This window comes from Aedes albopictus, chromosome 2 (genome assembly GCF_035046485.1).
Source record: "Aedes albopictus strain Foshan chromosome 2, AalbF5, whole genome shotgun sequence".
Taxonomy (NCBI): Eukaryota; Metazoa; Arthropoda; class Insecta; order Diptera; family Culicidae; genus Aedes; species Aedes albopictus.
This window is the reverse complement of record NC_085137.1, coordinates 203,876,051-203,890,487: the sequence shown is the minus strand read 5'-3', so window position 1 is coordinate 203,890,487 and position 14,437 is coordinate 203,876,051. Positions and strand designations below refer to the sequence as shown.

The 14,437-nt window shown below is 38.9% G+C and overlaps 1 protein-coding gene across 7 annotated transcripts in view; it reads right to left on the bottom strand.

Annotated features, from left to right (window-relative positions):
• Positions 1 to 14,437, bottom strand: part of LOC109425214 (tyrosine-protein phosphatase Lar) — an 830,826-nt gene that overhangs the window by 333,834 nt on the left and 482,555 nt on the right. For 6 of the 7 annotated variants that reach the window (XM_062851023.1, XM_062851025.1, XM_062851028.1 and 3 more), the window contains exons 3-4: positions 6,978 to 7,178; positions 6,447 to 6,773 (exon numbers count right to left, since the gene is read on the bottom strand). In XM_062851023.1, coding sequence (XP_062707007.1) covers positions 6,447 to 6,540 — 94 coding nt within the window. In that variant the 5' untranslated portion in view covers positions 6,541 to 6,773; positions 6,978 to 7,178. The remainder of the gene's footprint in view (positions 1 to 6,446; positions 6,774 to 6,977; positions 7,179 to 14,437) is intronic. The other variant, XM_062851024.1, reaches the window with a different exon arrangement.

Here is a 14,437-nt window from a genome sequence, read left to right as displayed (position 1 = left end):
GGTAATTGGGCGAAACAGCCTGCACGCCGTTTCGAATGATAACGGCCAGCGATGCGTAGACTTTGCAACCTCTCGTGGTAAAGTGGTCCAAAGCGCTTTCTAATCGACGGTAAATTCTTCTCGGATATAACCAATGCCCGCACATACCGCACATAGTCGCTGTATGCATGCGCTCAAAACTTTCGACGGTTATCACAACGTGTTGAAGTCGAACTCTGCAGCTCAACAACCAGCAGCTGCGTTACGCAGCAGCTAGCAGTGGCCCTACCAACGGAAGAGTAGCTTGGCGCAGCTATATTTGAAGATGGTTGGAGGGACATCCGATCCGCCATAGGTAGTACCTCGGCAGCAGCACTAGGCTTCGCGACTGCGAATCACAGAAACGACTCGTACGATAGCGAATGTGAACAGTTGAAAAACGAGAAGAATGCAGCATGGGCGAGAATGTTGCAACACCGTACGAGAGCGAATGAGGCACGTTACAAACAGGCGCGGAACAGGCAGAACTCAGTCTTCCGGATGAAGAAGCGCCGGCAGGAAGAACGAGATCGCGAAGCGATGGAAGAGCTGTTCCGCGCTACGGACACACGAAAGTTCTACGAGAAGCTGAACCGTTCGCGCAGAGGCTTCGTGCCACAAGCCGACATGTGCCGAGATAAATACGGGAATATTCTCACGAGCGAGCGTGAGATGGTCGACAGGTGGCGGCAGCATTACGATGAGCACCTCAATGGCGGCGTTGCGAGCGCCGAAGGTAGCGCAGGTAACAGATCTAGGAGTACAAGCGCAGGATAAAAGATTTCCAGTCCCCAACCTCCAAGATATTGAAGAGGAGGTTAGCCGGTTGAAAAACAACAAAGTCGCTGGAGCAGATCAACTACCAAGCGAGTTCATAAAATACGGTGGAGAAGCACTGGTGAGAGCCTAGGTGAGAGCACTACACTGGTTCATTACCAATATTTGGGAGGAGGAAGTATTACCGGAGGAGTAAATGGAAGGTATCGTGTGTCCCATCTAAAAAAAACACAAGCAACACGACTTGTTGCTAATCCAGTAACAGCAACTTTAGTGCAATTTATTCACTGTCCGTATTACGGACGACAGAATACAATTGCTTCTTCTTTGAAACCCAAAAAGCGCAGATTCTTAATTCTTATGCAACATAAACGAGAAGGAATGATAAACAAGTTGGGAAAAGATTTTGTCCAGACTCGAACCATGGACACCAGGAAAATTTTCGCTCCCCGTGTTTTCTCGCGCTGTCCATCAGTTTTTCCGAATTTCGGCTGATGGAATAACTGCAATATGGATATATAATGTTTACGTATTTCGAATTGAAAACTGATTTAAGTGTGGTTCTAATGAGTTTTGAACGTTGCTTCCAGTTCGTCGATTCAAAAACGTGGTGCTTGGAAGAAAGGGTTGATAGTGAGTGAAAAACAAGGTGGAGAATGTGTATCGGTGGGTCTGGATGAATAAGTGTGTCACGAATGCTTCCGGAATAGTTTTTTTTTTGTGTTTTGCACTGAGGAGTAGTGTAGTAGGGTCAAAAGTATTGTGTAGTGGTGCTAATTCAGCGAAAATGGTGAAAATTTTGGTAGGTCATTCGAGGTACTGCAAGTGTTACCTTGGCTAATTGGTGTCAACGCGCTAGAAGCGTATCGACAGTTGTCTTCAAAAACATACGGCTTGCTGTGATATTTTTTATGGTGACGGTGCTGAATCATGAAGCAGTAGAAGTTCAACAAATTGCATATCATTTAAAGGAGCTGGCACGTGAGCTGGCATCAATTAAGTGGACGTGAGGATGGATTTGGTGAGATCGTATCATTTTAAATATTTCAAAACATTGTTAATGAAAATGCTCCACTGAACATTGTTTCCTTGCATTATTTGATGGGGATAAGTTTTAGTTTTGTTTCGTTTCAGAGGGCGAGTAATGGCGCTTAAACCTAGGCTTACATTAGCCAGGGCACAAGGGGGAAATACCTGTGTCCCTTCCCAGGAGAACTTATGGAGTGTACACTAACCCTCTTAGCCAAGTCACTCCCAACGAATACCAAATATAACCCTAACTATGTGTGCCGAACGGTTGGTACGTGATGTCCCCGTTCTATGGCCTAAAAAATCAACAACGCTGCACAGTAGGCCTGGCCGCTTTAATGCTTGAAATACATCTTTGATGTGCTCCAATCATTAATAATGACAAGAAAAGTGATAGAATTAGTCGATTCTATCATTTTCCAGGATTCTTTCAATGAATGGCTGTGTATGTGTAGACTAGACTAGACTAGACTAGACTCGAACCATGGACACCAGGAGTATTATCTACTCACCTTACATACTACATCAAAAGCTCTGTGAGAGAATCGATGCTCAACACACCATAAAAGCTACTGAAGTTACTTGTTACTTTATTGCACCTTCTTTGTCACAAGTTAGAGAACTGTCAAAATGAAAAGACGCTCAAGTTTTCTGTAACGAATATGGAACCCAATCTGAACAAACAAACCAGAGTTAGATGTTTCATGCATGTTACATAACACATTTAATGTAAGCTGACTGTATTATCACTTGCGAGCAATATGTAAGCTCCGCCTCCACAGATCGATGTCAAACACGTGGTAATTTGTGATTTCTATGAAACAAAGCCGCAACTTTACGGATTTCGGAGTTTAAATGCAACTCAACTGACAAGATGGAAGTTTCGAGTGCTTCTAGTGCAACTCATTTAGACCAAAGCATAGAAAGCCACAGTCTGCATGATGTTGCAGGAGCCGCTTGGGAAGGGGGATAAGTTGGATTGCGGGAACTATCGCGCGATCACACTGCTGAGCGCTACCTACAAGGTACTTTCTCAAATTTTATGTTGCCGTCTATCACCGATTGCAAGAGAGTTCGTGGGGCAATATCAGGCTGGATTCAAGGGTGAACGTGCTACAACGGACCAGATGTTCGCCATCCGCCAGGTGTTGCAGAAATGCCGCGAATACAACGTGCCCACACATCACTTGTTCATCAATTTCAAATCGAGAACAGCTATGGTAGATTATGCACGAATTCCTGGATAAACTGATACGATTGATCAAGGCGACGATGGGATCGAGTGATGTGCGTAGTTCGAGTATCAGGGACACTCTCGAGTCCCTTCGAATCTCGCAGAGGGTTACGGCAAGGTGATGGTCTATCGTGCTTGCTGTTCAACATTGCGTTAGAAGGTGTACCTAATAAGGAGAGCGGGGATAAACACGAGTGGAGCGATTTTCACGAAGTCCGTTGAGATGCTTGGTTTCGCCGATGATATTGATATAACTCGCAAAGTTGAGACGATGGCGGAAACGTACATCCGATTAAGTACATGATGGTAAACTGCCCGGCATCCCGAGTTTCTGTCGACGATGATAAAATCGAAACGGTCGAAAAATTCGTGTACTCTGGCTCACTGGTGACTGCTGACAACGACACCAGCAGAGTAATTCAGAGACGCATTGTGGCAGGAAATCGAGCTTACATTGGATTCAGCAGAACTCTACGATCGAATTAAGTTCGCCGTCACAGGGAGTTAACTATCTACAAAACGCTGATCAGACCGGCGCGGTAGTTCTCTCTGGGCACGAAACATGGACTCTAAGTGTAGAGGACCAACGCGTCCTTTGGAGTTTTCGAATAGAAGGTGTTGCGTACCAGCTACGGCGGAGTGTAGATGGAAGACGGGAGGACGGGAAACGAATGAACCACGAGCTACACCAGCTGCTGAGAGAACCAACCATCGTCCATACCGCGAAAATCGGGAGGCTACGGTGGGCGGGTCACGTCATCAGGATGTCGGTTAGCAACCCGACTAAAATGGTTTTCGAAAGCCGTGCGACGGGTATAACAAGACGCGGTGCGCAGCGAGCTGATGGGTCGATTAGGTGAAGGACGATTTGCGGGCCCTTCGCGAGTGCGAAACAAAATACGCACAGCCATGGACCGAGTCGAAAGGAGATGATTCCTACGTACAGCAGAAGACACTGAGGCTTTAGTCTGACGGACAATCGTTCAGGAAGGAGATTTAACACTTCGGCATTCTGCATCGTCCTTTACTCAGGATTGAAAATAGTAAAAGTAATATTACGGGGTGTCTGCATTTTATTATTTCGGCAATTAGGTGTTCACTCTACAATTGAAAATCTTATTAAAATATTTTTTTTTCTTTTAATATCAGCCATCTCCATTACTCGATACTATGTTGTATTTACATCTACCAGAACCCACCTTTGACTTGAAAGAAATATCAATTTTGAAGACGTGCAAAACCATACAGGTAAGCACTTGCACACCAGCAGCGAAGACCACGCTCCTTCACCTGAGGTCGCATAACCGTTTAAGTTTGAACGGAATTGAATTGTGACTACCTGGCTGGCTGGGCTGTCGGTTGGCGTTGTGTGCTACTCTCTGACTGCTATATGGCAGAAGTCCTTCTGCAACCTGCCGCACGGTAAACAGCACAGCGTTTTTCCTCGCTCCTCCGACGACGGGGCAGATCGGGCGGGACAAATGTGTGTCCCCCGTCGCGTACGGAAGGTAATAAATAATGATTCATAACTTTTTGATTGCTTTCCTACTTTGCAGTTGGTGCTCATGAACGTACCTACATGTTGTTGCTGAAAAAACGCGTTACGACAATGGCAACGACGACGACAGGGATGCAGACGCCAAGGATTCGCGTAAGGCATGCTCTCAAAGCAGGTGTGTTCCGGGCGGCGCCATGAATAAAACAATTGAGTCGTCGCGAAAGGCTTCCGCAGCTACCTACGTATTACCACCAACCAGCGAGCGCGCTGATGCGCGTATGTAGGGGAACAGAGCCCAAAATGCCAAGATGGGGTAAAATTGCCCAACGCATAAAATCATTCCTGAATGGGACTTGATCATTGCTATAGGTGAATGGTGTCAAGATATGATTGCATTAAACATTCTTCTAGAAGCTAGGCCGCCAAACCCACGGAAAATCTTTTGATTTCCCAATGAAAATTGGCAACTTCCGGTTTTTCGTGCTTCCAATTAAGGTTTTCGGGTGATTTTATTACCAGCCAAGTGTTTCCAAGTAGATTGAGGCACCCATGGAGGCGCATGGTTGTTGAAGTCTACGCTATCCATGTTAGGGGTCATTCAAATATGACGACCATCGTTTAGCGGGGAAGCGGGTGACACTTGTATTTATTATACGAAAAAAACGTGACAGAGGGGTAAAAGTAAGTCGAAAATGCCAGAAAACTGATGGACGTAATTTTTTAATGTTTTCATGAAGTGGCATGTTACCCCATGGTAGATGTGCTTTTTGCACCACTTCCGTTTTACGAACCAGTTTTTGAAATCGCAAAAAATCGATGAAAATGCAATAATTTAGTGAATATTTTTGTTGAAGCATCGAGCAAATATTGTCTAGTTGCTGTTACCACTTTGAAAGCCTAACAAATGAGGCTATATATCATTGAAAACGATGAAAGTTTGAAAAATGGCATATTGCCCCACTTTCCCCTACCTACCTAGTACAGGGACCACGAGACAGAGAGAAAGTTGTATGTTTTCAGGTGCGGGTGCGTGTTTTGTCGTTGCGTTTCGGAATTTCATCAGTGATACGGGGAAAAGTTTTGATAAAAGGCCGACAGTCGACCCACGCCTATCAAGTGCTTGTTTATCAGTGTCGATTTATCGTATAATATTGTTTGTTGTTCGAAATTGTTTGTTGTTTGAGTGATGCGCATTTCAATTTGAAGGCAGTGGAAGAAAAATCCTTCGGGATAAACAGAGTAGGTAATTGTAGAACAATACACGGGGTCATGTCATTATCGTTCAACAACGATGTAGCAGTAGAATCATTGTCATCATGGAAAAATCTGAAGAAGTTTTCGCGTTCAAAGATGAAATTATTGCAATCAATAGGTATTTACTGTGTTACGATTGAAGAAAATTATACAAAGAAAGTATGTTTAATATGAAACAGTTTTGTTATCTCAAAATTTATGAAATTTTAAGAAACCATAGAAAATGTCAGGCTACTTAAAAGTGAATACATTTATTTCAAAATCTATGTTTCTAAAATTTGAGATCTGAGTACTTAAAGAATGGCTTATGTAGAACATAGTGCCGTCAATTATAAAAATGAACATTTCTTTGAAATGAAGCAAAATGTGCTGAGCCGTAGAAATGTTTTCAATAAGCCTTTAAGAACCTTGCCCGGTTCACATAAGCCACAACCATCCTTCATTGAAGTAATTACCACCTCATATCGCCAACTTTCGGATCTATCAGTGCTCCATCGCTACGGGGGCTGGAGCGTGCGTGTCCCCTATCGCTCACCCCAAACCGTTTTTATGCTCATTAAAATTCCACCAACTGCCACAGGCTACCGATATAAAAAAAAAACTAAACTGGAAAAAATAATACAGGTTGGTACTCACGTGATGCTAGTGCACATGGCGGTATCAGCGTTAGGAGCAGAACGCTTACGCTGGCTGTCAGTAACGCGGCACCGAAGGCCGCCTGCAGCCCCATGTCTCAATTCCCCCGCGCGCTAATTATTTTATTGCTCTCCTTCTGCCCTCTTGCCCTCTCTAGCTGCGGCGTGTGTAAGTGCGAGTTTGTATTATGTCGTACTGCCTTCTGCCCAAATAGGGTGTGTGTAAGGATTTTTTTTCTACCGTAGAACGCTTGTCGTGGGTGGAATACTTTTCTTATCTCACACGAAGGCCCCTGTCACGTTGAAGCTGTTTCCTTTCTTTTTGTAACTAATTTGAGACAACCGTGTGAGTCAACAAGTACCCCAGGAAGGAGCCCAAGGTTGAATCGGATGCACGAATTTTGGAAGGAAGAAGAAGCATTCAGGTTATTTTTAGGGCGAGCAAGACAGAGAGAGCAGGGGGAATCGAGATTGTCCCAGGTCATGGAAAAAGAGAAAAACGGAAAATGGCATGATTAAATTAAAGTTTTACCTTCGTCAGATGTCACCGGGGTGACATTTTGGGGATATTTTTCATTGGCTTTTTGAGAGAACGATGTAGACGGTGGATGTGCTGGCGTACTTTTCCCGATAGAATTGGAAGAACAATTGACAGTGATACCCTTTTTCTTCTACCGGTGACGGTAAGCTGCCTTCCTCTACTCAACGCATTCTACCTTCGTCGAATGAAATCCTGAAATGGGATGATCTTTTGTTAGACGTAGAAACGAGAGACACACGAATGCTTCTCATATATAGACGGAAGTCGTAATCTAATCACATTTATATGTATAATGCAATTTACTTTACACTCGGTTGATTCGAACGTTTTTGTTTGCTATCAATTCAGAGCAATCGTCTTACTACAAATTCAAGCTGAAATGAAATAGAACTTTGAGACACATGCAGCCAGATAAAAACGTACTCGTAGAAGCCATTAATTTTAAACGATAGTACACCTTTTTCGTAGAGGAACTTTTCCTACTGTTAAGCAAGGTGATCGCATTTTTATCATACTCGAAATAAAAGATTGAAGCGCTGTTTGTTTTTTTTTTCTTAGTTACCTATTACTCTATTAAGTATTATAACTCAACAGACAAAAAAAACACATATAAAAGAATTTGTTGTCGGTCGTCTCGTGATGAAAAAAAATCTGATTTAAATAGCATAAAACCGCATAGCAGCCGTTTAAGTAATAACTTGATTTTAAATGCCGTTATTCATAGTAGACACGTTGTTTTTTTTACTTCTGATTGAACTTAACGTTCGTGATGTTGATAGCTATTTGAGGTCAATTTTTGTAAAAAAAAAATATACCAAGCCATAAACGTAGTCCCTACAAAACCTAAGTTACAGATAAATCAAGAAACAACTTTGCTGAGAACGACCTTTTCTATCTGCTCTTTACAAGCTCGTGCACAAGGTAGAGGTTTCAGGGTTAAACTCCTCCCATTGGCAGGGTTCTATACACTAGGCGCCCTAACACCCTTCGCCAAAATTAATAAAAATCCTCTTCCTTGTAGGCTTTTGCTGCGAACGGGCCTGGTTCCTGCACCCGTGTTACAGTAGTTCAAAAAGCATGATCTTGCACCAAAATCTTCAACTTATTGCTGAACCACTAAATTACTCTTGACCTAATGAGGAACTTTGTCTATCTGCTTTGGATCCCTAGATAGAGAAGTATGAAACTTTACTTGGCATCTAGCTGCCACCACCACCAACTAAATCGCAAACCATCAGCTTGTTTTAGATCTGTGATCCTCAGCTTGATTGTCTTTGCGGGTCAATTTTTTAAGAGACTGCGGCATGAAAGCACGTAATTTCAGAAAATTTCAGGATTTCACAATTTGTTGTGAATTTCCTGAAAACTCAGTTTGGGGAATTTTGAAGGAAGTTTCTTACTGCAGCTTTGGAAGTTTCTAAAAAGTTCTTTGAAACCGTCAAAAACATTTTCTAAAACCTGATTTTATTGTGATTTCTTAGGAATATCATAATTAATTTTAATTGGCGTTTTTCGGTGATATGCGAACGTCCATAAATTACGTCACGCAAAAATTGCCCATTTTCAACCCCCCCTCCCCCCTATGTCACGCTTTTTGTATGAGACCTCTGAGATTTTTGTATGGGTCGTCACACTTTGCTGAAACCACCCCCCTCCCCCTAAAAGCGTGACGTAATTTATGGACGTTCCCTATTAATACTACTCAAAGTAAGAGGGAGTAAGAAAAGTAATGCAAGAATACGGTGGATAGATACGCAAGCGTGCAATAAGAGAAATTGAACAGAAATTGAAATTAACAGAGGGCCATTGTTGTGCAACACAATCACAATGACGATCTTCTTGCCATGCGTTCTTGAGTTGAACGGTTAGGTATTAATAGTTAGCTGAGGAATGCGGACTCAACATTTTTAGTCATTCAATTTCATCCCGTATCTTTTCTTCCAGTGCTCCCCGTTGTTGAGTAACTTATCTCTATGGCAACAAATTTTTAATATGCACGCACAAACTACTTCACACAAAGATTACAACAAAAGTTACAATAAAACGTAATTATTGAACAGATTGGGTCCTACATCAGCTTGGAAGTATAACTTACAAACTTTGCGCAAGTTTTAAGCATGATTTTCATACAGAAAACATTTTTGTATCTGACGGCAAAGTTTGTGCGTTTCGCTTAGATGAATTCTACTATCGTCGTTGTGATTGTGTTGCTCAACAATGGCCCTCTGTTAATTTCAATTTCTGTTCAATTTCTCTTATCGCTCGCTTGCGTATCTATCCACCGAATTCTTTTATTACTTTCCTTACTCCCTCTTACTTTGAGTAATATTCATATCACCGAAAAAAAAAACCAATTAAAATTAATCATGATTAAGTCATGCGGTGATTAAACCTAGTAAATATAGAACCTTGGGAATGTTTTGAAATATTCTCTGAATGAATTATTCTCTGTAAGGTGCAACTTCAGGATTGTAGGAAGAGCTGAAAAATCCAGAAGATATTAATGTATTGTTTTTTTTTTGCAAAATTTGTTAGGAGACCAAAGAAAACGTTTTTTGTATGTAAGAATTTGTATCCCACACCAATTTGAGTCCTAGAGATCTTAATAGAATGTTTACGAAAATATCTACCATAAAACTTAAAAATGTTAAAAGAAATAAAATTCAAATGCTTATAGGTTTAGTTGCAAATTAGGCTCGTGGGCAAAATTTTGGGAAATTTGAAACAAAATCTGATAAATTTCATTGTAAATTCTATGTTTTGGAGAATTTCTTGGCGTTTCAGTTCGATTGTGAGATCAAAAACACCTAATGTTCTCTTACTCATTAGAACATAAGGTGTTTTTGATCTTACAATCGGACTGAAAAGCCAAGAAATTCTCCAAAGAATACACCAAGAACAGTCGTAATCCATCAACGTAAATTCTATGGACAATTTTTAGAAACACAAAACCGTTACCAACATTTTTTATTATTTTCCAAAATAATATCGAATACAACGTGTTCGGGAATGTTTTCAGGAACGTAATAAAAATTCCCTGGATAAATTTTATGAAATTAAACAAAGTTTTCTTAACGAGTTTTGCCATAATTGCAGAATCCGTGGTAGAGACCCTACAAAATTCAGCCTAAATTCATCATTTTGTAGAAAATTAAATCTTTTCAGTTAAGCAAGATACGCTACTTAAAAATGAGAACTAGAAGTATAAAGATCAGAGTCTATAGCTAGAAATTAAGGGTATAGATCGCCAATCCGGAGATCCCGATATAGCGAGTTCGATTCCCGTTCCAGTCGGGAAAATTTGCTCGGCTCCCTGGGCATAGTATATACACTCCCGTTCAAAAGTTTGGGGTCACCCCCTCAAAAACATGTCATTTTTTAGGCCCATATATCCGCCAATTTGCGTCCGATTTCAAAACCCTAGGTTTCATTCAAAAGATAATAAGTCAAAGAAACTTTAAACATGATTTAAAAGAAATTTTTTCAAAAAAATTTGTATGTTAACTTAACCTAAAGTTGCCAAATTTTCTAAAAAATGAATATAAACTTACGGCAGTGTCGCTGGAAGTTGGGTCGACCAAATTTTAAGATGAGAGCAGTAATATGACCCATTTTCTATTAGCTTTCAACTGCTTTTTACAGAACCTAGCTAAAAAATCTAGAAAAAAAGTTATTAAGTAAATTAATCCTTGATGTCATCGACCAAAAGTTTGGGGTCACCCCTCAATATGATGTATCGGCCAAAAGTTTGGGGTCACTATCGTAAAACATGGAAAAGTGATTTGGTGATATCTTCGTCATCTATAGTCCAATTTTAATTATTTTTGGCTCATTTCAAAGATAATTAACTAAATTTACGTTTGATGTCTTACACTTAACGTATTTAACGATTTTTGTATATAAAAATGTTATGTAAAGTTAGCACATTTTACCACGCTTCAAAAAATGAGGCAACTTTACGTTAAGTTTTAGTATGTAAATTTCAACAAATATGTGTGGTTCAATGTCTATGCAGTAAGTATCATTCATTTTGTTTCGAATAAGCCAAGAAGAATTAAAATTGAATGAAAGATGACAGAGATATCAACAAATCACTTTTCCATGTTTTACGATAGTGACCCCAAACTTTTGGCCGATACAGCATTTTGAGGGGTGACCCCAAACTTTTGGTCGATGACATCAATTATTAATTTACTTAATAACTTTTTTTCTAGAATTTTTAGCTAAGTTCTGTAAAAAGCAGTTGAAAGCTAATAGAAAATGGGTCATATTACCGCTCTCATCTTAAAATTTGGTCGACCCAAATTCCAGCGACACTGCCGTAAGTTTATATTCATTTTTTAGAAAATTTGGCAAATTTGGGTTAAGTTTACACACAATTTTTTTTTGAAAGAGTTTTTTTTAAATCATGTTCAAAGTTTCTTTGACTTATTATCTTTTGAATGAAACCTAGGGTTTTGAAATCGGACGCAAATTGGCGGAGATATGGGCCTAAAAAAATGACATGTTTTTGAGGGGGTGACCCCAAACTTTTGAACGGGAGTGTACTTGCACACAAAAAAATCAAACAAAAAACGAACAAAATATCAAACCCGGTAATGAAAGTCTAATATTCCTGTATGTATGTAATTAATTTTTAGTGTCTCTAAAATCAAATATTGAAGGTATTATTTGCACTTCTACACCATGGTCTTCGAACTTCATGATTTCATATGTTGTCGATTTTCAATCTTTATACAGCAAAATAAAGATAATTGCTTAAATTTATCGTCGAGTACATAACATTTTCAAAAGTGTTTCCAGAAGGTTGGAAATTTTTGGTTGAAAAAACAAAATTTGACATTTTTGCGATGTTGTCGTGTTACGCTTTGTTGTAAAATTGTTTCGAAGTTTAAAGGTTCTGTCTTTAATTTCTGATCGTTCGATATGCTGGTTGGCATTAATTGAACAGCATATCAACTTAAAAAACCCGATAAATTTACAAAATGTTAGTTATTCCTTCGGAAGTAAAGTGAAACCGTAGGTCCTGACATGAACGAGCCCCGGATTGTAAAGCTCGTTAATGATAATTAAAATACAAAAAATAAAATAAATAAAATCAAAGTAAGTTTTTAGAAAACGCTTTTTTCTTCTACTTCTTCTTTGTGACTCTACGTTCCCAATGGAACTAGGGCTGCCTCTATTCAGCTTAGTGTTCTTTGAGTACTACCACAGTTATTAATTGAATTCTAGAAAAGTTCCCGACTGGAATGGGAATCGAACCCGCCGTCTCTGAATTGACGATCGAAAACCTTATTCACAATGGCTAACTGGAGACCCCTGATGGAAAATGTAACGCGTGGAATTGACGCATACAGACCGTACTCGATGCAGAGCAAAGCATGGGAATGTAACTCTAGATAATCGAATCCTGTGTCCAGTCTGTCACCAATGGCACCATAATCGTATACTTAAGTGCAAAATATCTTACTTATGACGATTCGTGTGTCCTATATTGTTTGGAATATGTGCTGGGCGATATTTGTATCGACTATCATAGCGTGAAATAATCGAAAAAAATAGCGTGCTAAAATCGAGTGTGATATAATGGAGCGTCATTAAATAGAACCGTGACAAAATCGAAAAACCACTGTATTGGGAAATTTTTGAAGGATATTTCTTACTGCAGCTTTGAAAAAAAAAATATAAATTTCATTGTACGGCTTCATTTTGTAAACTGATTTTATTTTTACATTTGGTGATATTTGATTTTTTTTTTAAATAAATCTCTGAACGATTTGAAGGGGCAACTTCAGGGTTCTAGGAGGAGTTCCCACAAGGAATTCTGGTATGGAAATCCTTGAACGTGTTTTGGCTTATATTGTTGTAAAATTTTTAGGAGGCAGAAGATGACGGAATTTGTAACCAACATGAAGAAGATAATTTTGAATAGATTTATGGAAAATTCTAAATTGGAATTCAAATTTGCCAAGTAACCCAGGATAGTCAAACGCATCAATCTGTTTTTTTTTTTCGAATTTCTATTTTTTATCGATTTTTAAAACAAATAAAAGTGATCATTTTTGTAGATCCTAAGAGGTGAATGAACCCGTTGGTTTAAAGCCTCTATGATAAAAAAATTGTAGATGTTTTATATCAAAAACGTATGTTAAAAAATTAGATTCATTTAGAAAAAAAAATGTAAAAAGAGAGAAGCCCAGAGAAAACTTTAATATTAGGTTTTTTCCTAGGAGTTTCATGGGAGTTTCCTAAAGCAGTTTCTGACAAAATTGTGGGATATTCAAAACAAAATCAAATAAATCTACGTTTTTGGGAAATGTGGCTATATTCAAGAGAAATATTAAAAACAAATGTTGGAAAACATTTTACAAGTTTTACACTGAATTCCACATATACAATTGTCAATCATTCATGAAATCTATGAATAAATTTTAAAAACAAAACCTTACAAAAATACTTTTGGAATCTTTTCCAAGATAATATCGAATACAGCGATTTTGTTCTAAAATGTTGACAGGAACGTTATGAAAATTCTCTTGATAAATTTCATTTAATTGAACAAAGTTTTCTTGTGGAGTTTTGCCAAAAATGCAGAATTCGTGGTAGAGACCCTGCCAAATTCAGCCTAAATTCATTGTTTTGTAGTAAACCAAATCTTTTCAGTTAAGAAAGATAAGCCATTTAAAAATGTGAACTAGAAGTTCAAAGATCAGAGTCTCTAGTTAGCAATTGGCAGCTATATTATCGCTCAATTAAAAATTAGAAATTAACAATAAACTTGATCAAAATCGCTTAACACTTTGTATGGGTGGAGCAATACAAATTTCGGTTTTTGTTGAATAACTGGCTCTCCTATGGATATTTTTCAATAGGTTTTTGTTAGCAATTAAGGGTATGGATCGCCAATCCGGAGATCCCGATATGGCGGGTTCGATTCCCGTTCCAGTCGGGACAATTTGCTCGGCTCCCTGGGCATAGTATATCATTGTGCTTGCCTTTCAATATACGAATTCATGCAATGCAGGCATATAAAGCCCTTCAAATAATAACTGAGGAAGTGATCAAAGAACACTAAGCTGAAAAGAGTACGGCCAAGTTCCAGTGAGAACGTCGACAACGTGAGAAAAAGGAAGTGCAAAGATCAATGTTTCTATAATTAACTTAAGTTCTTAATTTATTACAGTTTTGAATATTTTTCGAAACAAAATTCATTTTATTTATTTTAAATTATTTTGCCTAACAGAAGTATTAGCTGAAGAAGTCTAAGAGAATTTGAAAAAAAAAATTCTGATGACTTATCTGAAATTGTTACTAGATTACATAGAAGTGTTGCCATAGTGGTTTCGTCGATAAATTCCTATTGTATTCTGAGAATATCCTCTGCAAACTTTTTGAAAGAGATTTCAGAAGAAACACTGCCGAAACTTCAAGTAAAACGTTTTTATAATGTT